Source organism: Ctenopharyngodon idella, chromosome 13 (assembly GCF_019924925.1).
Source record: "Ctenopharyngodon idella isolate HZGC_01 chromosome 13, HZGC01, whole genome shotgun sequence".
Lineage (NCBI taxonomy): Eukaryota > Metazoa > Chordata > Actinopteri > Cypriniformes > Xenocyprididae > Ctenopharyngodon > Ctenopharyngodon idella.
This window is the reverse complement of record NC_067232.1, coordinates 27,005,924-27,033,415: the sequence shown is the minus strand read 5'-3', so window position 1 is coordinate 27,033,415 and position 27,492 is coordinate 27,005,924. Positions and strand designations below refer to the sequence as shown.

Genomic DNA, 27,492 nt, shown 5'->3' with positions numbered 1-27,492 from the left:
CCCACTATTAAGTTTCTTAGCATGCATATAAAAAGCACATAATAATGTCTTATTCTACATCCCATAATCCTACCCAATACCTAAACTTAACAACTACCTTATTAATAATATTAATAAGCAGTAATTAGGGGTTTATTGAAGCAAAAGTTGCAGTTAATAGTGATATTTTTTATTATTATTTAATATTGTAATCAAAGTTTGGCCTATTTTAATCTTATTTTTTATAATTTATTTATTTTTTATTTTTTTTAAATCTTTTCCACGGACCCCAGTTTGGAAACCCCTGATTTTGACCGATAGAAGTGAGAATATGTAGCCTATAGTAGCTATTTATCAGATATTTTCACCATATGGTGAACTTAATATTCCAACCAATTTACATTAATGACATTACAAAACAATGCATTGAAAATAGATCTGTCTTTGTTTAATGTTAATTAAAAAGAGCAGTTTGTTCTTCATTAACTCAGCTTTTAATAATAACTAAGAATAGACAGTTTTTATGATCACCAACTATGGTGATTAATGTTCAAGTACAAAGAAAAAAAATAGGCTAAATATAGTTTTAGTTCAGATTATGATTATAAATTAATTGCAGCAGTTCGAGTTCAGCTAATGCTAACACAGTAAAAGTCATTTTGCAACTGAATCAAATAGAACTGAATTTGATTCATTTGAACGAATCGGTTCGCGCGGACCCCCGTCGACCTGAACTAAAACCTGAAGCTTATGCCTTAGTTCTCCAAATTCTTGCTAATTAGGCCACCTACCTACTACTATCAAAGACATTAACATTTTAAGATCCTTCTGAAAGCGACAGATCTTACGCGAACACAGTTACTCAATTATCCCGCCTTCAGTGTGTCTGAATGAAATAAGGCGGGGCGCATTTAACAGGTCAGGAACCGTTGGCCACGCCCCTCGTATCTGACGTCAGAGGTTTGGTTTGTACTGGCGACGTGCAGAACTCAGACCAACACAACCACGCGCAAGAAGGCGCGCGCCAGCAGGATGGAGCTCGCGCGGCACGATCCCAAAACCCAGCCGTTTATTTAACGGATAGAGGGGGGATATTCTCATGTGATGAAACGGATACGATTATTCGTTTGCGTTTGTTGAGGCTGACACGTTGCGCGTGGATCAACGTGAAAGTTATCTGCAGGAACGCGTGGGGAAGGACGAGATTTAAAGGGCCAGCAGCTGGCAAACGAGAACATGGAGCGATGCGCTACTGTTTTGGATCAGGACCGGGATAAACAGTATTGCGAGCTGTGTGGCAAGATGGAAAACCTTTTAAAGTGCGGTCGGTGCCGGATCTCCTTCTACTGCAGCAAAGAACATCAGAAACAGCACTGGAAAAAACATAAACTCACCTGCAGAGAGGCTGACAGGACCAAGATTGTGCCTCAAACTCCACAGCAGCTGGAGAAACCAGCTGATCCAAAACTGATCAGCTCAGAAACTGACAGCAGTAACACAAAACCCAAACCTCAAACACAAAAACTGGCCACTGAGTATATAATCCCATGTATGAACAAACATGGCATCTGTGTGGTGGACAACTTTCTGGGTGAAGACATCGGACTGTCCATACTGGAGGATGTGAAAGCTCTTCATCAGACTGGTAAATTCACTGACGGACAGCTGGTGAGTCAGAAAAGTGACTCTTCTAGGGACATAAGGGGGGATCAAATCACTTGGATCGAGGGGAAGGAGCCTGGATGCGAGAAGATCCGCTTCTTGATGAGTCGCATGGATGACCTGGTCAGGAATTGTAATGGAAAACTGGGAAACTACTCAATAAATGGAAGGACTAAAGTAAGTATGTGCCAATGATGCTTTACTAACACTGACCCCTCATGTCATTGTTTTGAAGGCTTCACTGTCTGCTTGCAGATACTGCGTCGTCCGTTCAATCTGCTAATTGAACCACACCTGTTTTGATGAAACTAATGGGTTCCTATGCAGTTTGGAAAAGTATGGAATTTGATTGGAGTAATTTCCACACATCAAAAAAGAAAGCAGAGTATGGAAAAATATTTGCATTTCCAGACTATTGCCTCAATTTAGTTTTCTGTAATAAAAAAATTAAAGATGTTAACACGACTGAATGAATTCAAGATGCACTTTTTCATTATGCAAAAATGCAGGTTATAAGCATTTTGGGTTTCTTCTCACGATATTCTTTGCACCATATTACAGAGCCACGAAAAGGACCTTTGCAAAAACATGAAGACTTCCGTATAGGACAATAGCATATAGGACAGTGCACACTGAGTCACCTATTGCACCATCAGCCCATTTCGTGGTGTGGTTTCTTGGCCGCCACAGAGTATGTGTTAAAGCAGACCTAAGGCCTTGAAAATATGTCATACTGCCTTAAAGAAAGCCACATTTTGAACACTTATTTACAGTACCAGTCTTTTTTATAGACCCTTGAACTTGGCAAATAGGACAATGCACACAGCCGTTTTGTGCCATCAGCCCATTTCGTGTCATAATTTCTCTGCCACCACAGAGGATGCATGTAATTGGACATTAGGCCTTGATATTAGAGGTGCTACCCTAAGGAAAGCCACATTTTGAGCAAATAGATCTCTATTAATTCCTGTGCATCCATCCTCTCGTTGTCTTCATAGTAAGATGGCAGTGACACGCAAAGGAAATAGGTTATATATTATAGATATAAAACTAGAAATTGTAATGCACAGGCACGCAAGAAATTCCTGTTCGCATGTGAAGAGTTTCTCGAGGGCTCGAAAAGTTTCTTGTGTGCATGCAAAAGTCTGTATATATATATATATATATTTCAGGGGCTCTGTTTGTTGTCACTTTGAGAAAATAAATGGAAAAAAACCCTGAGAAAATAAAAATATTTACAGATGACTACACTCTAAAAAATGCTGGGTTAAAAACAACACAAGTTGGGTTGAAAATGGACAAACCCAGCAATTGGGTTGTTATAACCCAGCTGTTGGGTTGTTTTAACCCAGCTGTTGGGTTAAATATTTGCCCAACCTGCCGGGCTTTGTTTAACTCGACTATTGTTTAAAAATGACTGTATTGCTTGCTTAAAATGAACCCAAAAATATGTTGGAAATTAACATTTATCAATAAGTTTAATGAATAATAATTAAATAATAAACATTTATTAAATTGCTTATTAATAAATGTTCACCTTTTGATTATTATTGTTGCGTCTATTAATTATCTGTCTGATTTTTAATTTCCAACCTATTTTGGTTCATTTTAAGTCAGCCATATTGTAATTTTTAAACAATAGTTTAATAAAACTAAACATCACGTTGGGCAAACATTTAACCCAAATGCTGGGTTTGTCCATTTTCAACCCAACTTGGGTTGTTTTTAACCCAGCATTTTTTAGTTTTCCTTGAAGTTTACTCTAAATTAGTACCTGCTTCTAAGTTCTACCTCTAAACTCAGCATGACAGCCGGTGCGATAATGATAATAAAAAAGATTATTTCTCAGATAAAGCAGTTTTGCACAGTGCAAGATGATATACTACCACTTTAAAGTCTAAAAACACTTGAATGAATATTTTTCATGGTCCTAAAAACTTTCATAAATGATTATGCTTAAATTATTAAATATATGTTTATATTTCACATATAAACAATGTGTTGGAGCAGATAGTAAAGGAAAAGCATCATCAAACGTGCAGCATGCATTAACACCTTCAGTTGTTTAAAAGTATCACATGATTCTCATACTTTTAGTCTAAATTGTGGCAAAGAGCAAGTATAAAGTCAGTGAGTGTTAAGGCCACATTTGCATTTGTATGTCCCTGTTTTTTGTGCATCTAAGCCTCTTTAAGGCCTCAGCATAACTTTGGCCTTGCGTGTGACCTCAGATCTCGCCCTCCCTCTCACTGTCCCTGTGCATATCAGAGCGACTGACCCTCAGCTCCACCACGAGACCCACAGACACTGAGTCGCAGGAGGACGGGCTCATCCAGCCCCCGTTAACCCACCCTCTTTTTCATATTCAAGGATTACAAATTATCATGCAAGTTACCTTGATGTTTAGCGGTCTCAGCTGCACTGCTTACTGTGAAGTCCCTCAGAGTAAGCACACAATTAAGTTTTGTTGTTGTAACCAAAATCTTTCATAGGTCTGTTGATGTGTTTATGGAATTGAGCAAGTCAAGTTTCTATTGCACATTTATTTTTTAGCACTTTGCACAATACATAGTTTCAAAGCAGCTTTGAAAATGCCAGTTTCTACGTTACAAATGCATGTTTCTACGTCTTTAACTTGATTAAAAAGAGGTGCTCTTTAGCTTTGCCAAATCAAGTTTTCTATTATTGTTGTAATTTTTAATAATATTTTAATTTTTATTATTTTTATTTAAATTTTAAAGTTTTAGTAATTCTTTGTGCATTTTTGTGATTTATATTAGTTTTTTTAGGGGCCAAGCACAGAAGGTGCGTAGGCACCTATTTTATCCGTTGGCGATCTTCTTCCGTTTCTTCTGCTCTGGAAGTCTATGGCAGCGCATAGAACCGCTTGCAGGAAAGAAATTTGAAATTTGGCACACAGATAGAGGACAGTCTAAACTATCACTATAGCAAATTTTGAGTCTCTAACTCAATCACTCTAGCGCCACCATCTGTCCAAATTTGCACTCACGTTTATGCTAATTTTTTTCCCACCATTTTGAATTTTTCTGAAAAACCTACTTTATCAAACTCCTCTTTTTCCGATTTTCACGAAAATTGAACCAGATCATCTTCAGACCATGCCGACAAAAAGTTATGGAATTCAAGTCAATTTGTCTAATCGTTTTTGAAAAAAAAGCAAACGAATTTTACGTAGCGCTTGTGAAAATTGACGTAAGGCTGTATCTCCTCAACACTTTATTGTATTCAGACCGAACTTGGTACATGTTATCACAAGAATGACCTGAGGTTACGTGCTGCGTTTTGGCGCAGCGCCACCTACTGGTCTGGAGATACAAAAAATGGCTTTTTTTTTTGCTTATAACATCTGAAAGGATTGTCCAAAAATTGTCAAAAAATGTGGTCTCTTTAGATTCAGGACGTCATGCCGAGTTGTATGAGATCCAGTTTTCCCATATCGGCCATTTTGGGAGTCAGCCATTTTGAATTATGTCGTAAAATGCTATATTTTATGAACACATTAGCGTATCGTTACAAAACTTGGTATGGGTCTTCGGCACCATGCCCTGACAGTACTCAAAAAGTTTTGGGGCAGCGCCACCTTATGGTCAAAAGTTATAATAAAATTTACAAAAATGCTAATGACTTTTGACTATATTAATCTGTAATGAACAAATGTCTCAATAGATTCCTTGAGTCATGCCGACAACATAGATGCCAATTTTGCAATAGTCAGCCAAGCTTCCTGTCCACCATTTTGTTTTTCTTTAAAAACATACTTTTTCAAACTCCTCCTAGACCGTTGCTCAGATTTTCACCAAAATCTAATATCATCTTCAGACCATGCCAACAAAAACTTATGGAATTCAAGTCAATTTGTCAATCCGTTTTCATATTCCTCAGCAACGAAGTTGAGGCATGATGCAAAAACGACTCTTGAAGCTGTATCTCTGCAATGCTTTGGCATATTGACACCAAACTTTGCAAGTGTCATTGTCACCTCACTCCAACCATACCACATCAATTTGGTCACAGTGACACCTATTGGTCGTCTGTGATAAACATTTCAATCATATTTCTAATGACTGTATTTATGATTTTTCAGCCAATTTGCCTAAAATCATCTTAAAATGTCGTTACTTGCTTGTTGCAGCTGGTCTGACGCTCACAGCCATGTTGGCATGGCTTATCATGCTTGCAGCTATATTTTTCAAATATGTCTATAAAGTTTTTAGTTATTTATATTTCAATTTTAGTACATCAAGTTAAGGTCTTTCTGATGTCATACATGAACTTTTTTTTTTTTGAAGGATTGGGCAGTTAAAATATACTTCTAGTAGCTTGTGTGTGACAGTATGTTTTCATAGTTTATCACCGTTTTAATTCAAAAGATCAATTAAAATTAGATTTTTAAGTGTAAAACATTCAGTGCTACTAATGATGTTCTCACATTTGCCTTGATTTCCAAGGACGACACAATGAGTAACTATTGGTCTTCTCGCTCTCTGCTCTTTGACCGTGAAATGTTTCATCACATTTCATGAGTCTGATATTTATCGCATATTTTAGCCAACTTTATGCATTTTGTTACACTGACAAAGGTCAAGCAGAAGTATCAACCATGCATTGACTTGTACGAGTAGCTGTCTTCCTCAATGAAGCGTTTTCTTTCTCACGCTTATGATCCTAGCACTCATTTTTTAAAAATATATACCGAAAAGTGACTAATGGACACATTACATTTTTTAACAGTGCAGTCGTCCAAATGACTTTTGCGCTGCATGCAAGTCTCCTGAAATCATATGATAGCTTTGTGTGAGAAACAGATTGATATTTAGGTCATTATTCGCTCTCAAATCTCATTTAAACACTTCGGATACGAAATACACAAGAACCAGGCATCACTGACTTTATCATTGAAGCAAGAGCAGTGTGAACGTTCATTAAAACTTCTCCTTATGAGTTCCACAGAAGACATATGGGTTTGAAACGACATGAGTTTAGTTAATGATGCTGACAGCCTCTACTGTAACGTGACCTGCTTTAATGGTATGCAGCTTTACAATAGCCTTTTTGTACACTACATAGTTTGTATGAGTGGATCTATGCAAACAATGCATATGGAGAGAGTCCTGCTTTTACTGACTTTTGACCCAATTTGCTGGTTTGTACAAAGAGGAAGTCATGTGGATTTGGCTTCAGAAGGCTTTTTTCTGCATGTGGCTACATTGAAACCAATTTCACAATGGCCAGTGAAGGGAAAGAAGTCTTAAAAATAAAGGTTCTTTATTGGCATTGATGGTTCCATGAAGAACCTTTAACATCCAAAAGGTTCTTTATAATGGTTCAAATGTTCTTCACACTCTTTTCAGAACTGCTTGGTTCTTTGGGGAACCAAAAATGGTTCTTCTGTGGCATCACTGCGAAAACCTGATAGGTTTGGTTATCTAATTAAGCATTGTTTAAATGTCTTTTGCATATTAAGCTGCTTGGTTGCGAGTTCCCCAGGCAGAGATCCAATATCCGTCTTAAGAAAAGAGACTGTTGTTTTGGCAGTTTGCAGCTGTAAAGGCCAAATAGGAAAAGAGGATGCCGGAGGTGGTGGTGTCATGGGAATGCCAAACATGTAAAAGTATAATCGCTCAACTTTCTCCAGTTAATAGAAAGGTAGAGCCAAAACCCTTCTGACTTAATGTCTAGACTGCTGCTTATGTAGATGGTATCAGCCGGCCTTCAAAGATCACGTACGTGTACGGTTAACAGAGGGTTTCAGAGAGAAATGGCATGCTTACAGTTGTTGTTGCTGTCTTACGGTTGGCCATCAAATATGATCAGTATTCAGTGTTGGAGTCTCAAAAGCCAACAGAAATGTTGCCTGGGTCTCAAAATATATATTTTTTTTTGTCTAGGTCTGGGGTTACAATCTCAGAAAACACATTTGTGTTAGAGGTGTTAATTAAGTTGGCAAGAATTCATTGGCTCTGAACTGATAAGTGGCTCCAATTTAAAATGGCATTTCATTTCTTTTACCCCTTTTTCTTTTTTTCTTTTCAGAACAGCGTGTGTAGACGATCATTATTTGTATGCACTGTGTATGGAATTAAGTTCAAACCAACAAACTACATTGAGTTAGAGGAACTTAATTTGTAGCATAAACACCAATTTTTAAGTTCATTAAAAATGAAAAATGAAGAAACAAATTTGGTGTAGAAAAATTTTTTACTTTAATTTTCAAAAACAACAAAAAGCGACAAAGACATTGAATTAAATGTGAAATTTCAATGAAGAAAATCTGAAATAATATTTACTTGTAAAATGTTTTATTTTTCAAATTTTCTGGGTTGTGTTTTTTTATTATTTCAGTTAAAATCAACAGCTATGTTTTCAAAACAATTTCATTAACTTACAACTTAGTTTAAAAAAATCAATTAACTGAAATTTGAGTTTAAAGGGGTCGTTTACATGACACTGTTTTCAACTAAAACGGAAACTTTTTTATGCGTTTTGGCCGTTCATTTACACAACAACAGCGTTTTGGCGGCCTGAAAACACAAACTTTTGAAATCGGGATTCAAAGTGCAAGTTTTTGAAAACAATACTGTTATTTTCTTCATGTAAACTACAAAAACACGAATTTGTGAAAACGGTGACATCATGCGTATATTACGTGTTCAGTCTATAGACGCATAGTGTTTCTTTACAAAGTGACATCGCCATCTACTGGCCTGGCATGAATAATACAGCATTTTTAGTCTTTTTCGCGGATCCGTGTGAACCGGGATCGTTTTAATAATGGTGTCGTCTGTACGTGAAAAAAGCAAAGGAAAAACTTTTGTGTTTTTAGTACATCCTTGTTGTGTCAACATACCCTTAATTTTAAAAAAATCAATTAACGTTTAAGGGGCTGTTTACACAACACCGTTTGCAACTAAAACCGAAAAACTTTTTTTTTTTTTTAAAAAGCACATAGTGTTTCTTTACAAAGTGACATCGCCAACTACTGGCCTGGCATGAATAATACATTGTTTTTAGTCATTTTCCGCGGATCCATGTGAACAGGGATTGTTTTGCGTCTGTACGCGAAAAACACAAAGGAAAAACTTTTCCATTTTTAGTACATCGTTGTGTAAACATACCCTGAATTACACAGTATTAAGTTGATTTTGATTATGTCAACAGAACTCATCAAAATAATGGGATTTTATGGTGCTAAATTATATTTATGCAGTAGTTATAATCAATTTCTTCACTTTTTGAACATAGACATAAAATGAAATTTCCAACTTAAATTTCATAAATCTTGAATGCTTTGGATCACAGACTTAAGTTTGGTCTCTTTTTATCACAGACGACACTTGGCAGATTATTGCTGAAGTGAAAAAATTGAAGTGAAAAATGCACAAAAATGCTATTTTAAATTTTTATATGAAAATATACATTTTCCAAAACACATTTTACTCTAAAAATGTGAGAAAATCGAAGCCATAAATCTAAACAAGTTGTCTTCCAAATTTAAGGTTGATTTTTAAAAAAAAATGTGCTTTCAGTTAGAACCAAGTTTCATATTATTCTGATAAAGTAAAAAATTATATAGTAAAAAATAGACAGTATGTGTGTATATATATATATATATATGATACTATGATACATGATACTATGATACATGATATAGATACAGTTTTGGGAATGAGAATGAGTAAAATTTTTCCCTTCAAGCACTAAGGCTCAGTTTATTTTCCTATGGCCTCCAAGTTTTGTCCTAAACTAAAAAAAAAAATGCTAATAATATGCTTTAGTTTAGATGCATTATTAAAAATAAACTAATAAAATTACTGTTATTTGTTTTATACAAGGAAATTTATTATAATCTGAAAATGTATCCAGCACCCCCACTGACTTTTGAGGCTAAGTTTCTCAGTTTATTTATGTATTTATTACTATTACGTTTACTTGATTTATTTTTGGAGTTTCGTTTCAGTCAGCGAAGGTTAGCTGAGACTGGTTCGTATCGGACACAAAAATAAACAGTGGCATGAGGCTCCGACTCTGTTAAACTTCTCTTATCAAACAATCAAACTAAATATTATTGTTTCAATAGTCAGTTGTTTTGGAGCAGCCTGAAAGCTGTGATTGTACATAAAATGGTTTATTGGCACAACAAATTTCCTTTTTCATCTGGCAGCCGTTTTTCAGAATAATAACTAATAACGTCAAGTCATATTCATTTCATTTGTTGAACATTGACACTGTGTTGGTGTAGTTTGCTGAAACCAAGTCGAGTTTGAATGTCGCTTTGAATGACCAAGTCTTACAAATGCATATATGTGAAGGATCTGTGCAAACTTGATAATGAGTCGTTTCCCAGTCAGGTTCTGCTTTTTGGATTTTTTTTTTTTTTTACTTCCTAAATGAATTTGTCAGTGTTTGTTCAATAAGATCTTTTCCTATAACATTTCAAGGCTCTGTCAGCAGTTGAAATGTCAAGCTACAGCATTTCCCGCAGCATTGCACCACGCAGCAATTTTAACTCTGACCCCATTTGCTGTGAAAATTAATGCAAGATGGAAGAAACACTGATCCCGAGATGCATGTGAGTTCAAGGCATACCGTGACATGCAAACAAAGCATACAGTGAGAAAAAAGCATCTTTTTTTCTGCATCAGTTTTTTCCTGTTCTAATCTCAAACATGTAATGTTTGCTGCTTTTTACTGTTTATTATGTGCACTCCCTGCTTTCTTGCTACATGCACTCTTAAAAACAAAGGTTTATGATTCCTTGAAGAACCTTTAAAGGGGTCATGAACTGCGTTGCTTTATTGTTTTATGTTTCCTGGGGTGCACTTATAATGTTAGGATGCTTTTTACATCAAACATTGGCATAATTTAGAAATAAAAGGCATTTTTCCTACCCTGATTTTATCCCTCTGATTTGAACTCTCTCTTTTAAGGGGCGTGTCTGCTGTGAGACTTCAGTGTAAACGCCCACTGCTGTGATTGGCTGATATCTTTGCATATGAAATAGCTAAGTATTACTCTCTCGAAAACTTTTAGCTCGTTTTTACTATTACAGCTCTCAAGGTTGTCTAATCGTGAAAAGTGTTGATTATAGCATTATATTTAGATCGTGGCATGAAAGGTTGCAGTGATGAACATTGTAGTCAATCACAGACATGTTGTTGAACTCATGAAAGCAGTGATCATGAAAGCAGTGAAGCAATTTCTGCACACTAACGAATGCTTTCATCATAACTAACAGTGCAAACTCAATATAACTAAGAGATTCGTTGAATAAAACGGGAGTTTTGGCGCGAGTCCAGAACTCAGTCACTGATAAACTCACACTGTTTGATTGACAGCTCCAGCGATTGTAAAGGGAGCGTTCTTTGATCGCTTTCTATATATAATTTAATCACCATTTAAATAACAGATTATTTTCATCCTACTAAGAGAAACAACGTGAAGTTGAGCGTTTAGTCACTGGTTTGATTTACTGACACATAGACAGAGAACATGTGACTGTACATGAATCATTAATATCAGATCAGGCATTAGAATGAACACAGTTACTGACATGTTGTTGCATTTCTGTCGAGTCCATATCGTAAAAGTCTAAATTTACCAAAGAATCCACAGTGAAATGTACCGAATACAAATAAATATAGCTCAACTGAGACATTCACATAGTTGAAAATAAATAACCATATTCCTGCATTAGGATCCTTTGAAAGGTAATGTTATTTTAGTCCTGTATCGCTCTTCTCTCCTCCTCACCTCACTAACACACCAGTGGGCGGGGCTAACGCTGCAATGATGAAGTAGGCGTTGATTTCTTCTGTGGAGGCGGAGTTTCATCTATCTATAGCCGCGTTTCCATTACAGATTTGCGCAAAACTTTTGCGATACTTTCTAAATGTCGATAAAAAACTATTGCGAAATGATGCCGTTTCCATTAACCGATGTTATGTGACTAAAACTCTTGCGATGAGTCATTTTCTTGAGAGAGCTTTATTTGGAGCGTAATATTTGCCACGGCTTCTAGAAGCCCTTCTCCCTCATATGCTTCCCTGGGTGCTTTTCAACACTCCAATGGATGCTTCCTCATTTCTTCGCTGCTCCATCCTCCAGCCTGTGACCTGGAAACCGATCAAAGAAAATCTCGAAGGCCATTTCAATTCTATAAATGCACCGCGAGGAGGTGAGGAACGAGGAGTGAGAAAGCTTCCTGAGGAGCTATGAGCGAGGATGCACAGGTGCATAGACATCTAATGCTATTAGTTTCTATTATGTTAATTATTAATTGTTAATGGATGAATACTATTAGTATTAGATGTCAAACTTCAATAACATAAGATCCCCCGAGGCTCGAGTGCAGCTGATGATGCTTTAAACTGAAATTACCCCGTCCTTGTTTTCTTCTCTTGCATCCTCCCGTTGCATCTGGTGAAGCTAAGGCGCGGGGAAAGAGATGCATAAATAAGAAAAGAAAAGCACCCCGTCTCGTCTTCTGTAAAAACATACCGCGCTATCTTTAAAGAATGATGATGTGGCTGTACGTCAGGTGACCTAAATGCGAAAAAACCATTGCAGTTTTGCGAAATATTCCTTTTTTGAATTGCCAGAAAAACCACCTCATGTGAGCGTAAAAACTTTTTTGCAATATTTGTGAGTTTCTGCGAAATTGACGTGTTTCCATTGAGCGTAATTTCAATTCGCAATTACAATTTGCACAATTTGAAGGGTAATGGAAACGCAGCTTATGATAGATAGGCACATTCCAGGATCAGTCGTTCGTTGGTGTCAATAAAAGCTTTTATTGGACTAACAAGGAAGTTTTCAGTTCTGAAACTTACAGGATATTCTTATAGTACGATGACCTCTTACATATCAAAATTATATATAGAAAGCGATCAAAGAACGCTCCCTTTACAATCGCTGGAGCTGTCAATCAAGCGCGAGTTTATCAGTGAATGAGTTCTGGACTCGCGCCAAAACTCCCGTTTTATTCAACAAATCTCTTACATCATGTTTGCACTGTTAGTTATGATGAAAGCATTCGTTAGTGTGCAGAAATTGACGAGATCACTGCTTTCATGAGCTCAGCAACATGTCTGTGATCGGCTACAATGTTCATCACTGCAACCTTTCATGCCACGATCTAAATATAATGCTATAATCAACACTTTTCACGATTAGTTAACCTTGAGAGCTGTAATAGTAAAAACGTGCTAAAAGTTTTCGAGAGAGTAATACTGAGCTATTTCATATGCAAAGATGTCAGCCAATCACAGCAGTGGAGTCTCACAGCAGACACGCCCCTTAAAACAGAGCGTTCGAATATAATCAGGGTAGGAAAAAATGCCTTTTATTTCTAAATTATGACCATTTTGGATGTAAAAAGCATTCTAACATTATAAGAGCGCCTCAGGAAACATTATAAAACAATAAAACAACTCAGCGTTGCCCTCGTAAAATCATTTTCTGTGACTCTCTCTGCAGCGTCACTTGATGCTTGTGTTGATTCGGAGCCATTTTAGAGACCACCTGTGGTGTTTTGACGTCTGTGGTAAATATATGTATTTTGACCTACATGTATGTGTGAACAGCTCCTCACTAATGAGGGATCCTGCTGTTGTGGTTTTTATGGTCCGGAGGGCAGGAACTCTGTTAATATTCCGACATAGGCTCGAACCAGCAGGAATGTAAACAAAAGCCCTCAGAGGCCGGATCGGCCTGTTAATGAGGCCATAAAGGAATGCGGAAGAATGACACCGCTAGCATAAGGCAATGGCCTCTACACCCACATAAACACATTTACAGTAAGCGTACGCTATCTAACATACACATCTACTGTATGAGAGCCAGCTGCTGAAGAGATCCGGCACGTTCACCCGTGTGAGTCAGAGCTGTGGTATCGGACCATAAACAGCAGAAATCCCCAGTTTTGAACGAAGAAATCTGATCTGAAGAGTTTAGAGCATGAGGCTTTTCTGATGGTCAAAAGAACCTCGTTTTTTTGAAAAGGTTCTAAAAGTAAAAATGCTTTAATTTAAAAATACCTTACCAGATAAATTAATGCATGAACATGAAATATTGATTTGAGCTGAAGTATAAAATTCATTACAGAAATATTTGAAAACACAACGCCTTGTTTGACCAATCAGAATCAAGTATTCCAGACTTTAGTGTGAGTTTAGAAAAAGCACACTGTGAATTTGTTGACTAAGCTATTAGTTTTTTTTAAAACATATTAAACTCATTATTTGAAATGTATTGAATTGTGAATTTGATTTTTTTTTTTTTTTTTTTTTAAAGTGTATTTGTAATCATTTAAAAATGATTAGGGGAAATCTGTGGAATTGTGAAATAAGATATTATTTTTAAGTATTAAGTGAAATTCTTGGAATTTTAAATTTGCTGATTTTTATTTTATTTTTTATATTCACCTTAATATCTTGTTTTAAAAATGCGCATTTTTAATAATTTAAAAATTATTAAACTCAAGTGAAATTTATGGAATTTGCTGATTTAGTTCACCCAAATAAATAATATCTTGTTTAAAAAAAATTGTATTAAATTAGAAAGTATTAAACCCATTATGGAAAATGTATGGAATTTGTTGATTTAGTTTTTTATATTCACCCCCACAAAAAAAATTATATCTTGTTTTAAAAATGTGTATTTTTAATCATTTAAAAATTATTAAAGTCATTAAGTGAAAATTATGGAAATTGCTGATTTCGTTTTTTTATATATATATATTCACCCAAATAATCTTGTTTTTTTGTTTAAGAAAAAAAAAATTGTATTTATATTCATTTAGAAAGTATTAAACTCATTATGTAAAATTTATGGAATTTGTTGATTTACTTTTTTATATTAACCCCAAAAAATAATATCTCATTTTAAAAATGTCTATTTTTAATCATTTAAAATGATTAAACTCATTAAGTGAAATTTATGGAATTTGTTGATTTGGTTATTTTTTATATATTCACCTAACTAATTAATATCTTGTTTAAAAAAAAAATATATATATATATTTTTAATAATTTAGAAAGTATTAAACTATTAAAATATTTTAAGTATTTATTAATCATAATTTTTGTTTTTAATTAACTTGACTTACAGTATTTATAAAGTGACTTAATTAAATATTGCATAACATTTTTTTTTGGGTCAAAATATTTTTCCATATTTACCTAAATAATTAAAATAAAATAAAAAAATAGTTGTATTTAATCATTTAAAAATCATTAAACTTGTTAAATGAAACTAACATTAAATGAATAACATTTAATTTGTAAAGTAACTGTTTATATTTTGTGGTAGTATTTGTTGACCTTTTTTTATTCAATTTTAGAGTTAAATATTTTTGTATTGAATTAAAAGTTAAATAAAAAAGTGTATTTTTAATCATTTAAACATTAATAAACTAAAATTTATGGGAGATATTTTTATTTAAATTGTAAATATTTATACATTTTGGTAGTATTTGTACTGACTTAAATTTATTGAATTTATCTTGTTTTTGTGTATTTTAATCATTTAAAAATTATTAAACTCAATAAGTGAAATTTATGGAATTTGTTGATTTAGTTATTTTTTATATATTCACCCAAATAATTAATATCTTAAATTTTTTTATTTTTTAATAATTTAGAAAGTATTAAACAAAGTATTTTTTAAAGTATTTATTAATCTTACAAAAATCATTAAACTCAAAGGAAATGGAATTTTTTTAATTTAACTTGACATACAGTATTTATAAAGTGACAAATAAATGAATAAAAAATAAACAAATTCAATTAAATTTATGGGAGATATTTCTATTTAAATTGTAAATATCTATACATTTTGGTAGTATTTGTACTGACTTAAATTTATTAAATTTGCTGATTTTTAAAAAAAAAATTTTTTTATATTCATTATAATATCTTGATGCACATTTTTAATATATTTAAAAATTATTGAGCTCATGAAGTGAATTTGTTGAAGCCGAAACATCCCGCTGTACACACACACACACTCTCTATCTGCTGAACTCGTCTTGGGATCCTTTTGTTTTCAGGAGTGTGTACGGGAAGTGTGAGTGAAAGGCATGATGGGAGGACGGTCCATGTGTTTTTGTTTAGTCATTCGGTTTTGAAGTCCCGTAACTGACCCACGTCTAGAAGAACAGATTTCAGCAACAGCGACCTAAAGCTGTGATTTATCGTGTTTTTGTAGCGCGAGTATCCTGTTCTTTTGTGTGCCAGACCTCACACTTTCTTAGGCAGTGACAGATATGTTTACCCATCTTGAGCCCATCTCCTCGAGCCGGGAGAGAGAGCGCGGGCCGTGGCCTCCCTCACGCTCCGCACGTAGCAGGATCATTAAAATACTGCTTCCTCTGGCAGCGGGCCAAGCATCCGGGGTTCAGATCAGTTCATCTCTGTCTTTCACGCTCACTCGTGGAGGTGGAGGTTTGGCAGCCTCGGACAGTCTTCCGTGAGGGTTAAAGCACGAAATGTTGTGACGCTCAGGAAACAATCGCCAGGCAGCTGCCCGGTCCGGCCTTCAGACCTCCTGGAGTGTGTGAGAGCAGCGCTTACCATAGGAAACTGCGCCCATCTGCAATATATAGGCTATGATTAGGCCTACTTGTTGGACTGACTTAAATTTATTGAAGTATAAAAAAAAATATATATTTTTATATGATTTTTCTATAATAATTAGTATTTTTTTTAAAGTATGTATTAATCATTAAAAAAAACATTAAACTCAAATTAAATTAATGGAATTTTTTACATTTAACTTGACTTATACAGTATTTATAAAGTGACATAATTGAATAGATTTTTTTTTTTAAATATTGTATAATTTTTTTTTTTAGGTCAAAATATTTTTCATATTCACCCAAATAATTAAAATCTAATATATATATATATATATATATATATATATATATTATTAATGATAATTATTAATGATAATTAACATTTAATTTGACAAGTAACTATTTATATTTTTTGGTAGTATTTGTAGATTTTTTTTATTTCTATTTTATATTTTTAAATATTTTTATTTAATTAATTTTTTACATTTTCCCAAATAATTAAAAATTTGAATAAATAAAAAGTGTATTCTTTATCATTTAAACATCAATAAACTAATTAAATTAAATTTATGGGAGATATTTTATTTAAAATAAGTATTTGTACATTTTGGTAGTATTTGTTGACTTAAATTTATTGATTTATTTATTTATTTTTTTTAAATACTGTTTTAGGGTTAAATATTTTTATTGAATTAATTTTTTTAATTCACCCAAATAATTAAAAATTTAAATAAATAAAAAGTGTATTTTAATCTTTTAAACATCAATAAACTAATTTAAATTAAATTTATGGGCGATATTTAAATAATTTAAATTGTAGTATTTGGTAGTATTTGTTGACTTAAATTTATTGAATTTAAAAAAAAAATCTATTTCAGGGTTAAATATTTTTATTTAATTATTTTTTTTAATTCACCCAAATAATAAATAAATAAATAAAAGTGTATTTTTTTTATCATTTAAACATCAATAAACTAATTAAATTAAATTTATGGGAGATATTTTATTTAAAATAAGTATTTGTACATTTTGGTAGTATTTGTTGACTTAAATTTATTGATTTTTTTTTTTTTAAATACTGTTTTAGGGTTAAATATTTTTATTGAATTAATTTTTTTAATTCACCCAAATAATTAAAAATTTTAATAAATAAAAATTGTGTTTTTAATCATTTAAACATCAATAAACTAATTAAATTAAATTTATGGGCGATATTTTTATTTAAATTGTTAAGTATTTATACATTTTGGTAGTATATGTACCGATTTAAATTTATTGAATTTAAAAACAAAAAGTTTGAAGATTTTTTTTTTTAAATTATTATTGTTTTAAGAAAAAATATTTTTCATATTCACCCAAATAACTGAAAATTAAAAATGAGTTTAAAATCATTTAAACTCATTAAGTAAATTTTATGGACAATAAAGTGGTAAATTGCAACACAAATAATTTCACTAAAATCTCAGCCGGTTTGTAATAGAGAGATCAGCTGGTAATATATGTAAGCCACGAGTTAAAAGTAAAAGATAATAAAGAAGCACGTCTGTGTCTTGTGTCTTTACTCAATCTGATGCCTTCATGTGATCTCAAGAAAAGTGTTAACTATTTAATTAACGTTCAGTCAACCTTAAATCCTCCATAATGTAAACAAGAGCAAAAGTGAAGGAAACAGAGGCATGTTTTCATTCTGCACTTTGGCACAGGAGCGCGGACAGGACTGGGGTGTTTGTTGCTATAATGTGTGTAGAATGTGGAAGAACTCGCTTCATTTCTGATGTGAGACTTTGACAATGCAGATTTGGGCTGAAAACATCCCTCTCAACACGTTCCCTTTGATAAGTCCCACATCATCGCATCTGGCCACATCCCGTCCACACGCCGCTGCTCTGATTTGACAATATGTGTGATATGAAGCTGTCCACCAAAACCTCCCCTTGCTTTTGACCTAAACCATTTTATCTGAAGTCCACATCACATGAGTTTGTGTTATTAAGGCCGCACAATGTTGGAACTGTTTTTATAAATGTTGCGTTTGTGATTTCAACTACTGATGCTTGCATATCAAAATTAACAAAAAACGACATTTTCCCTGTTTTGTTCACAGGCAATGGTGGCATGTTATCCGGGTAAAGGCAGTGGATATGTGCGCCACGTGGACAACCCAAATGGCGATGGGAGATGTGTCACATGCATATATTACCTTAATAAAAATTGGGATGCCAAGGTACGTGAATCATCTGTAATTCATTGCATCCTATTCTGAAGAGTTGAAAGATTGATATGAAAGATTGTATGGCTTTGCCATGTTTAAAGCATGTCTTATTCACAAAGCTGCTACTGTGAAACTAGAAGCTTGTTTCTGCCACTAAATAAAAAAATTAAAAAGGTAATTGCGACTTTTAATCTCACAATTCTGACTTTTAAAGTCATCATTCTGATATAAAGTCAGAATTGTGAGTTATAATTGTGACTTCATATCTCGCAATTCTGACTTTATAACTCGCAATTCTGACTTTATATGACGCGATTCTGACTTTATATCTCGCGATTCTGACTTTATATGACGCAATTCTGACTTTATATGACGCAATTCTGACTTTATATCTCGCAATTCTGACTTTATATGACGCAATTCTGACTTTATATCTCGCAATTCTGACTTTATATCACACAATTCTGACTTTATATCTCGCAATTCTGACTATAACTCGCAATTCTGACTTTATATCACGCAATTCTGACTTTATATCTCACAATTCTGACTTTATATCTCACAATTCTGACTTTATAACTCGCAATTCTGACTTTATAACTCGCAATTCTGACTTTATATCACGCAATTCTGACTTTATATCTCGCAATTCTGACTTTATATCACGCAATTCTGACTATATAACTCGAAATTGTGAGTTTATATCTCACAAAAAAAGTCAAAATTGTGAGAAAAAGTCGCAATTACCTTTTTTATGTTTTATTTCATGGTGAAAACAAGCTTCCATAGATAAGTGTACTAAACTATATCTCAAAATTATTTTCTGTTCGATTGACAGATGCTTCGCCAAAGCAATGACGCAAAACAACTTTAGTGATATTTCAGGTTCGTTATAAAACTGTGGCGGGACAGATTCAACTCTAACGGGTCGTCATAAAATCAGAAATAGACATTTGATATTTAAAAAGGCTAGCATTCACCTGCATGTGCTTGAATTCTTCGACACAGACAGCATTTTAATCTTTGGTTTGCATAAATTACTTACAAAATCTCTTCTCAGTGTAAAGCCGCAAGATGTGCGATGAAACAACAGATGGCCGTAATGCACAATTTTAGTTTGTGATCTAGTACGGCTTAAATGCATTGCATATTCGTCAAAACACAAAACGGAATGTAGCTTTTGGTCGCGCTACACCCCTACTTGCTGGAAAAAGTACTTAGCTACTGGAAAAGCTACATGTTTTAAAAGCTACTGAAAAATGTGGTTAAGTTACTAGCGTCGCTACTTGTTGTTAGCTACTCCCCAACACTGATTATTCGAAAATATTATTGACTTGAATGCACTGACACTATTGGATGAGAACTGAACTGAGCTGGACAATGACATCACAGCTGAACTCATTCCATAATTGATGAACTTTACAGTTATTGAACCAAACTGAATCAACAGTGAACTCAATAATAACTGTTTTTACTACTGTCTTTTTAGAGCTGCTTTACAGCCGAATTGAATTCTGTTTCCATCATTATTTTTCTGTTCATCACTGTAAAGCTGCTTTGAAACAATCTGTATTGTATAAAGCGCTATAGAAACTTGACATGACTCTTGCTGACAGTCACCGTGAATGGCGAGCGACTGCATACGTGCCAGTAGGCCTGCTTCATTTCGACCTAATCCCATTAACCTCAGAGATTGTAATCTCCAGAGAAAACCAGAAGGAGAGTTACTGAAACAGCTTACCAAGTCAAGGAAATGAGGCACGAGACTCATTAAAAGGGAAAACGATGGGTGCTCCTCGCACATGAATCATGCAATTAATGCAATATACCTTTTTTTAAAGACTGCATAAATGTCCTATCACACGTTTTTGTATGCCATGCTCGTTGTCTTGTTCATTGACTAGTTATAGTTAGTGATGCTTTTTTTCAGTATTTTTTGACGAATAGAAAGTTCAAAAGAAAAGCATTCATTTGACAAAAATCTTTCGTAACATTATAAATGTCTTTTGATCAATTTAATGTGCTCTTGCTAAAAAAAAAAAAAAAAAAAAAAAAAAAGAACTTCAGTGATGTTAAATTATGTTTTTCACTTGAATTAAACTAGTTGATTTACCACTTTTTTCAGTGTAGAAAATTTTTTGGGGGGTGTAACGGTTATATCGAGATACCGCGATATAAAAATGCGGCGATATAAAAATGCGGCGATATAAAAATGCGACGATATGTATCGTTGATGTAAACGATATGACGCGATATATACTTAGTTTTATCCAAGACTCAACTTTCTGTACCTATAAAGTATAATTCACCCAAAAATGTAAACTCTGTCATCATGTACTCACCCTCATGTCGTTTCAAACCTTCATTTTATGAATTTTTGTTCATCTTCCAAACACAAATGAAGATATTAATCTGAGAGACTCCATTTTAAGTCAATTCCCCTTAAACTTAAAAGATCTAATAAATAAATAAATGTCATAAAGGCATCGTAACAATAATAAATCGAGCAGTCTAATCCAAATCCAAGTCTTCTGAGGAGACACGACACGATGGCTTTATATGATTAACAGATTTACAACGCACTTACTGTAGTAAACACGCACGTTCAAATGTACTTGACGTTCAAATGACGCGAAAACGACACAAGGGTGAGTAAATGAAGAGAGAACTTTAATAAAGTTTGAGAATAGTCATTTTGACGCGGTTTGCGGTTATAACTGTCGTTGATCATCTGAAGCGCATGCGCGCTGGAGCGGCTCTCCTCAAAGTGAAAGCGCGAACATCATTTAAAGCGGCAGTCCTCGAAGTAAAAGCATAATTTTACTCACTATATCGCGTTTTTAGTTTTGGTAGTACGAAGATTCAAAGCGTTTTAGATTGTTTATTCTTTCATGTAAGTGTATAATTTGCGCGGGTGGCTTATTTATGTAAACGAGATTCAACGAATGCCTGCATTGAAAGCGCGAGTGTACTGCGTTAGAAAAAAACGAAAGTTTACCTAGAGTTTCAGTAACAGTACTACATTAAACTACTCAATTTAATGTTGAATGTAATGTATAATAATAAAATGGGACAATATTTGTGGGTCCTGATTATACAAGTAAAAAAGGCTTACACTATTTTTATGTAGGCCTATAGTATAATTATGTATTTTCAGATTCAGAATCATAAATATTTTTATTCTGGTGTCACCATTGTTTTACTGCTCTCTCTTACTGTTCTCTCTTATAGGTTTCAGCTATCCTAATTCTAATTTCATGTTAAAATTTAGTTTTATTTATCAGTGACACCCAATTTTTTAAAGTTAAATTAAATTTTGAAATATTGTAAATTCTTTATTAAGTTGCATGTACAAAAAAGTTATTGAAAATGGTTAAATGTCTTGGAAATAAATCTGTTATTTGACTTTCAGTTTCATTTTTTTTTTTAAATTTTGTTCAAAATATCGTGATGCGTATATCGTGAGGTGAGTGCATCATTACACCCTGCACTAACGCTGCACTTCACAGCATTTTAAAGTGTATTTCCCTGATGATTTTGCACTTTTGTGCTTGAATGCGCATGCATACGTGAGTATTCACTATGTACCTGCATAAAGCGTGTGCTCAGCTCCCTGGAGAGAGAGAGAGAGAGAGCAGCGTGTGAAGGGTTCATTCTCGCACCCTCAGCAGTCTGCTTCCCTGCACTCAGCGTACGTCCCTTTATTCAGCATGTGGCCTTTTCCTCTCATCCCTCTTCAGGAAGGCCGCGCTCCGCTGCTGCTTCCTATCCTAACCTCCTCCAGACCTGGCCTCTCATTGTTTGTGCTGCTCTGTTATTTTCGCTAATGGAATTTATCATTATCACTAAAAAAGCTCCAGTCACGCACTGCTGAGTCGACTGTATTGTCAGTAGTCACGTTAGCATGATATCACGTGAGTTTATTAAGATTGATAACGGCATCAGAGACAATTCACATTTATAAAAGGGGCGATATATTGTTTTAGAGGGAACACTTTACAATAAGGTTTCACTTGTTAATGCATTAACTAACATGAACTAACAATGAGAAATGTATTCTTGCAGCATCTATTAACCTTTGTTAATGATAGTTAATAAAAATGTTGACGTTCGTTCACGCTAGTTCTCAGTGCATTTAATGTTAACGGACAAGGTTATTATCGTTAACTATTCAAAACATTTCTATAATATAAATAAAGCTGAAATAAAATAAAAATATTAGTTGAAAAACTAATTGAATGGGACAGAGACTCGCACCTGTAAGTAAATTCAGTTTTTAATCCCAAAACATAGCCTTGTTTTCTGTAATTGACATTGTGTTTTTTACACATAAGCACTGTGCTTGTAATCACACTCATTGTTTGTTTTGGATATTTTTCAAAATAACAACTTTAAGTAATTATGTTGGTTTGAGAAAGCCGGATCAGATCTGATGTACAGTTTTCCTAAAAATCGACTTACCTTGAAGGAATGTTCAAATGAGCTAAGACCGTTTAAACTCCAACTGTCAAAAATTCAAATCTAAACACATTGAAGCCATTTAAACTCCAACTGTCAAAAATTTAAATCTAAACACATTGAAACGCTTTAAACGCCAACTGTCAATAATTCAAATCTAAAAACATTGAAGCCATTTAAACTCCAACTGTCAAAAATTTAAATCTAAACACATTGAAACCCTTTAAACTCATGTAATCTGCCAATTAGAACACCCTAGCAACCACCCAGAGCACCCTAGCAAATGCCTAGCAACCATCTAGAAAACCTAAGCACTTAATAGCAACACTGTAGAAAACATCTAGAATACCCTAGTAACCACATAGCAACACCCTAGCAACTGCATAGTAACACCTTAGCAATCATCTATCTTCAAACTGACTCAAACTTTCTGGTCAGGCTTTTTCAAGCCAAAATAAAGTTTTATCTAATTTTCCTAAAATGGACGATCAAATCTCAGAAAAATCAACTTACCTTAATGGAATGTTCAAATGAGCCAAGACAACTGTCTTAAACTCCAACTGTAAAAAATTCAAATCTAAATACATTGAAGCCCTTTAAACTCCATCTGTCAAAAATTCAAATCTAAACAAACTGAAACCTTTTAAACTCGTGAAATCTGCCAATTAGAACACCCTAGCAAATGCAAAGCAACACCCTAGCAACCACCCAGAGCACCCTAGCAAATGCCTAGCAACCATCTAGAAAACCTAAGCACTTAATAGCAACACTGTAGAAAACATCTAGAATACCCTAGTAACCACATAGCAACACCCTAGCAACTGCATAGTAACACCTTAGCAATCATCTATCTTCAAACTGACTCAAACTTTCTGGTCAGGCTTTTTCAAGCCAAAATAAAGTTTTATCTAATTTTCCTAAAATGGACGATCAAATCTCAGAAAAATCAACTTACCTTAATGGAATGTTCAAATGAGCCAAGACAACTGTCTTAAACTCCAACTGTAAAAAATTCAAATCTAAATACATTGAAGCCCTTTAAACTCCAACTGTCAAAAATTCAAATCTAAACAAACTGAAACCTTTTAAACTCGTGAAATCTGCCAATTAGAACACCCTAGCAAATGCAAAGCAACACCCTAGCAACCACCCAGAGCACCCTAGCAAATGCCTAGCAACCATCTAGAAAACCTAAGCACTGAATAGCAACACTGTAGAAAACATCTAGAATACCCTAGTAACCACATAGCAACACCCTAGCAACTGCATAGTAACACCTTAGCAATCATCTATCTTCAAACTCATAAAACTGACTCAAACTTTCTGGTCAGGCTTTTTCAAGCCAAAATAAAGTTTTGTCTAGTTGAGATTGTATTTTGTTTAATATTAATCAGTTATGAGGTTTATTCTTATTTTGTGTCTTAAGGAACACGGAGGCATACTGCGGATATTTCCAGAGGGAAAAGCTCAGTTTGCGGACATCGAACCCAAGTTTGACCGCTTGCTTTTATTCTGGTCTGACAGACGAAACCCTCACGAGGTCCAGCCTGCGCGTGCTACAAGGTCATCATCTCTACAGCACAAACAAACCATGCATTTTCTTCTTTTCCTTTATAACTCATAATCTTTGTCTCCTGTTTTTATAGATATGCCATTACCGTGTGGTATTTTGATGCTGATGAGCGGGCCAGAGCTAAAGAAAAGTACCTAACAGGTAATCTCAGCCAAAAATAAAAAACTGTCATTATTCGCTCACCCTGAAGTCGTTCCAAACCTATATGCTGTTATTTAGGAGGATGTTTGAGCAGCATTTCTTTTAAATATAACAGCAGTTCAGAGTGACCACATCTGTTGAGCTCCAAAAAAAGACCATATAATTTTTGTAAAAGTAGTCTCTGTACAGCCAGTGTGCTTTATTACAAGTCTTCTAAAGTCATATGATAGATTTGTGTGAGGAACAGACTCAAATTTAACTCATTATTCACACAATATCTTCCTATCCGCCTTCAAATCTTGTTCTCTCTATCCTGAATATTCAAACTGAGAATGTTTTGGTGTGAGAATTACATCAAAACTGTTGAGGCGCCATCACATATAGTAGTGGCCAAAAGTGATGTCCGGCCTAGGATAATTGACATCTTCACCCTTTATTCAAATATTATTAACCCTCTGGTGCTCTTCGGTCATTTTTGAGCGAATAATTCTACGTTTTGGATTTTTAGAATTTTTTTTCTTCATCGGAATGGTACGAAACTTGGTAAAGGTTTTGGCACTTACTATCACTGCATCCGAAATCGAATACTTCTCTACTATATAGTACGTGAAAAACAGTATGCGAACAGAGTAGAATGTCCGAATTCATAGTATTCGAAAAACAGTAGGCGAAAAGTACCCGGATGACTTACTACTTCCGGCAAGATTCTGAAGTGCGCATACGATGGACACTTTACTATCCCATGAGGCCACGGTGGAGGATTTGTGAACGGAGTTGAAGGGACGTAACTGACACTGGTAGGCCATGTGACAGTAACAACATGGCGGGTGTAGTACATCTGGATTTAATTCATACTGCACGCATTTGTACTATATAGAACATACTTTTTCAACGGTCATGAAGTAAATTTAAATTTAAATGTAGTACCTACTGAACAGTACGCAATTTCGGACACAGCTCATGTGAATACACACATAAAAAAACAAACTCATGGACATTATTCGAACATGGTTCGAAAAGGTTAAATGGTCCTGGAAAAACTTGTATTGTCACACTTATATTTGACCGCTAACAATACGAGCGCATTGGAAATGAATGGGAGACGAATTCCATCTAGTGGAAACGTTTGGTATTGCCGCCAAACAAAATCTTACTGAAAGCTCATTTTTTGAGATATCAACCTCAAATTTGGAAAACAACTTTTTTAGATTTATGGATTTGATTTTCTTGCAGTTTTAGAGTAAACCATGTTTTGGAAAATATACATTTCAAATGTAAATTTCTAATACTAAATAAAAAATTACTTTTAAAACGTTTTTCACTGCAGCAAAAATCTGCAGTGTCATCTTTAAAAAGAGTCCAAAGCTTTCAAGATTTAAGACAGTTTAAGTTGGAAATTTCATTTTCAGATCCATAAAATACAAAATATTAAACAAAAAACTATCACATTAAAATATACTACATTTATTTCATTGGAAAAAATTTTTTTTTGTCATTTTTGACCACCACGCGAAGAACACCAGAGTGTTAAAAATGTGTTAAATATTTTGTAATTGTGCCAACATCATTTTTGACCAGGCTGTCATTTTAAGAAATTATAAACACATGCAAAAACGAGAGAACCAATGAAATATTAATAACTGATTATGTTTTTGTCAATGTATGCTTTTTCCTGAGCTTTTGGTTTTTCTATGCATAGTAAGATAAAAACCTGTAGCTGTAGTTTGCCTTTTTTGCCAAATAATTTTGTCAGATAAATACCTTAACCAAGTTTAGTGTTTTGTTCTTCCGTCATATTTAAAAAATACAAAATATTTTCCTCATATTTTGATGGTTTAATCAGACATGTAGGGTCATTAAAAACAAACATCTCCTCAGTACATCACTTTTGGCCACTAGTGTATGTTATTTGAGAGCTTTGAGGATAGAAGATTATCAGTAAAATAATGACTTAAATTTCATTTTTTTTCCTCACAGAAAGCATCATGTGCTTATTTGAGACTCAGAAACTCTGAGGGTAATTGTAAAGAGTAAATTCTTTCCTTCTGGTTTTGTTTTTGGAAAGGTGCTGGTGAAAAAGGAGTGAAGGTGGAGCTAAACAAGCCGTCCGAACCAAGCTAATCAAAGTATCATTAATCCGGACTTTTCCTGGTTACCAGCTGCGTGGAGAAAAAAAAGAAGAGGCAGTCGGAAAAAGCAGCGGGTGTCCGTGACGAAGCAAGAGAAGGAGCGGAAGATTGAATTAATAGAGGTTTAAAACTTTGCAGAATTCAGTCACCGTTCCCAGAAAACCAGCTAACATTGAATATGACTCTGTCGGTTTAATTTTAGTTTTAAAAAGGTACAGTACTCTGTATTACATGTACATTAACGCTTCTCATGTGACTGGAGTCACAGTGCTTCTGAGGAATGTTTAAAATGTTAAAAGGAGAAATGTATTATTTTGCTTTTGGTTCTGGGATGAGCTTCTGCATTTCGACCTGATCTTTATGAATCAAGTTGCGCATCTATGCATGTTCTCTCTCATCGCTGCGCCAGTACTGATCAGTTGTCTGTTCATACTGAAATCCACCCAATGCCAGTGAGGTAGTGGACTTTTGGCATGTTTATTCAGGACTAAATGCTGGCAGATGCATCATGGGAATGTCATCTGCAGAACTACAGATTAACTTTGTTACATGCACTATGTCAGTGCGAGTCCAGTATTGTCTGTCATGACCTGCACGTCATTATTGTCTAAATTCATCAAAATAAAAGCCTGTTTGCATTTTAGGCATTGTTGCATTTGTATTCTCAAACAAGGTGTAATTTTGCTTATTTTTCCTGCTGTCAGTTAACTCATGTGCTTGAATTGAACACTTAAATATTTGA

The 27,492-nt window shown here is 34.3% G+C and overlaps 1 protein-coding gene across 1 annotated transcript; it reads left to right on the top strand.

Moving 5' to 3' along the window:
• The first annotated feature begins 947 nt into the window (after nt 1-947).
• Nucleotides 948-27,393, top strand: egln1a (egl-9 family hypoxia-inducible factor 1a). Its single transcript, XM_051916772.1, has 5 exons — nt 948-1,818; nt 18,342-18,461; nt 24,334-24,470; nt 24,554-24,621; nt 26,687-27,393. The coding sequence occupies exons 1-5, from the start codon at nt 1,216-1,218 to the stop codon at nt 26,740-26,742; spliced, it is 984 nt and encodes a 327-aa protein (XP_051772732.1). The 5' UTR covers nt 948-1,215; the 3' UTR covers nt 26,743-27,393.
• Nucleotides 27,394-27,492: the final 99 nt, after the last annotated feature.

What these genes read in the sequence shown, in the direction of transcription:
- egln1a (XM_051916772.1), top strand. Translation starts at nt 1,216, where the DNA reads ATGGAGCGATGCGCTACTGTTTTGGATCAGGACCGGGATAAACAGTAT. An exon ending in ATAAAAATTGGGATGCCAAG is followed by an intron (nt 18,462 to 24,333) that starts GTACGTGAATCA and finishes TTGTGTCTTAAG; the next exon opens with GAACACGGAGGCATACTGCG. An exon ending in TAAAGAAAAGTACCTAACAG is followed by an intron (nt 24,622 to 26,686) that starts GTAATCTCAGCC and finishes GTTTTTGGAAAG; the next exon opens with GTGCTGGTGAAAAAGGAGTG.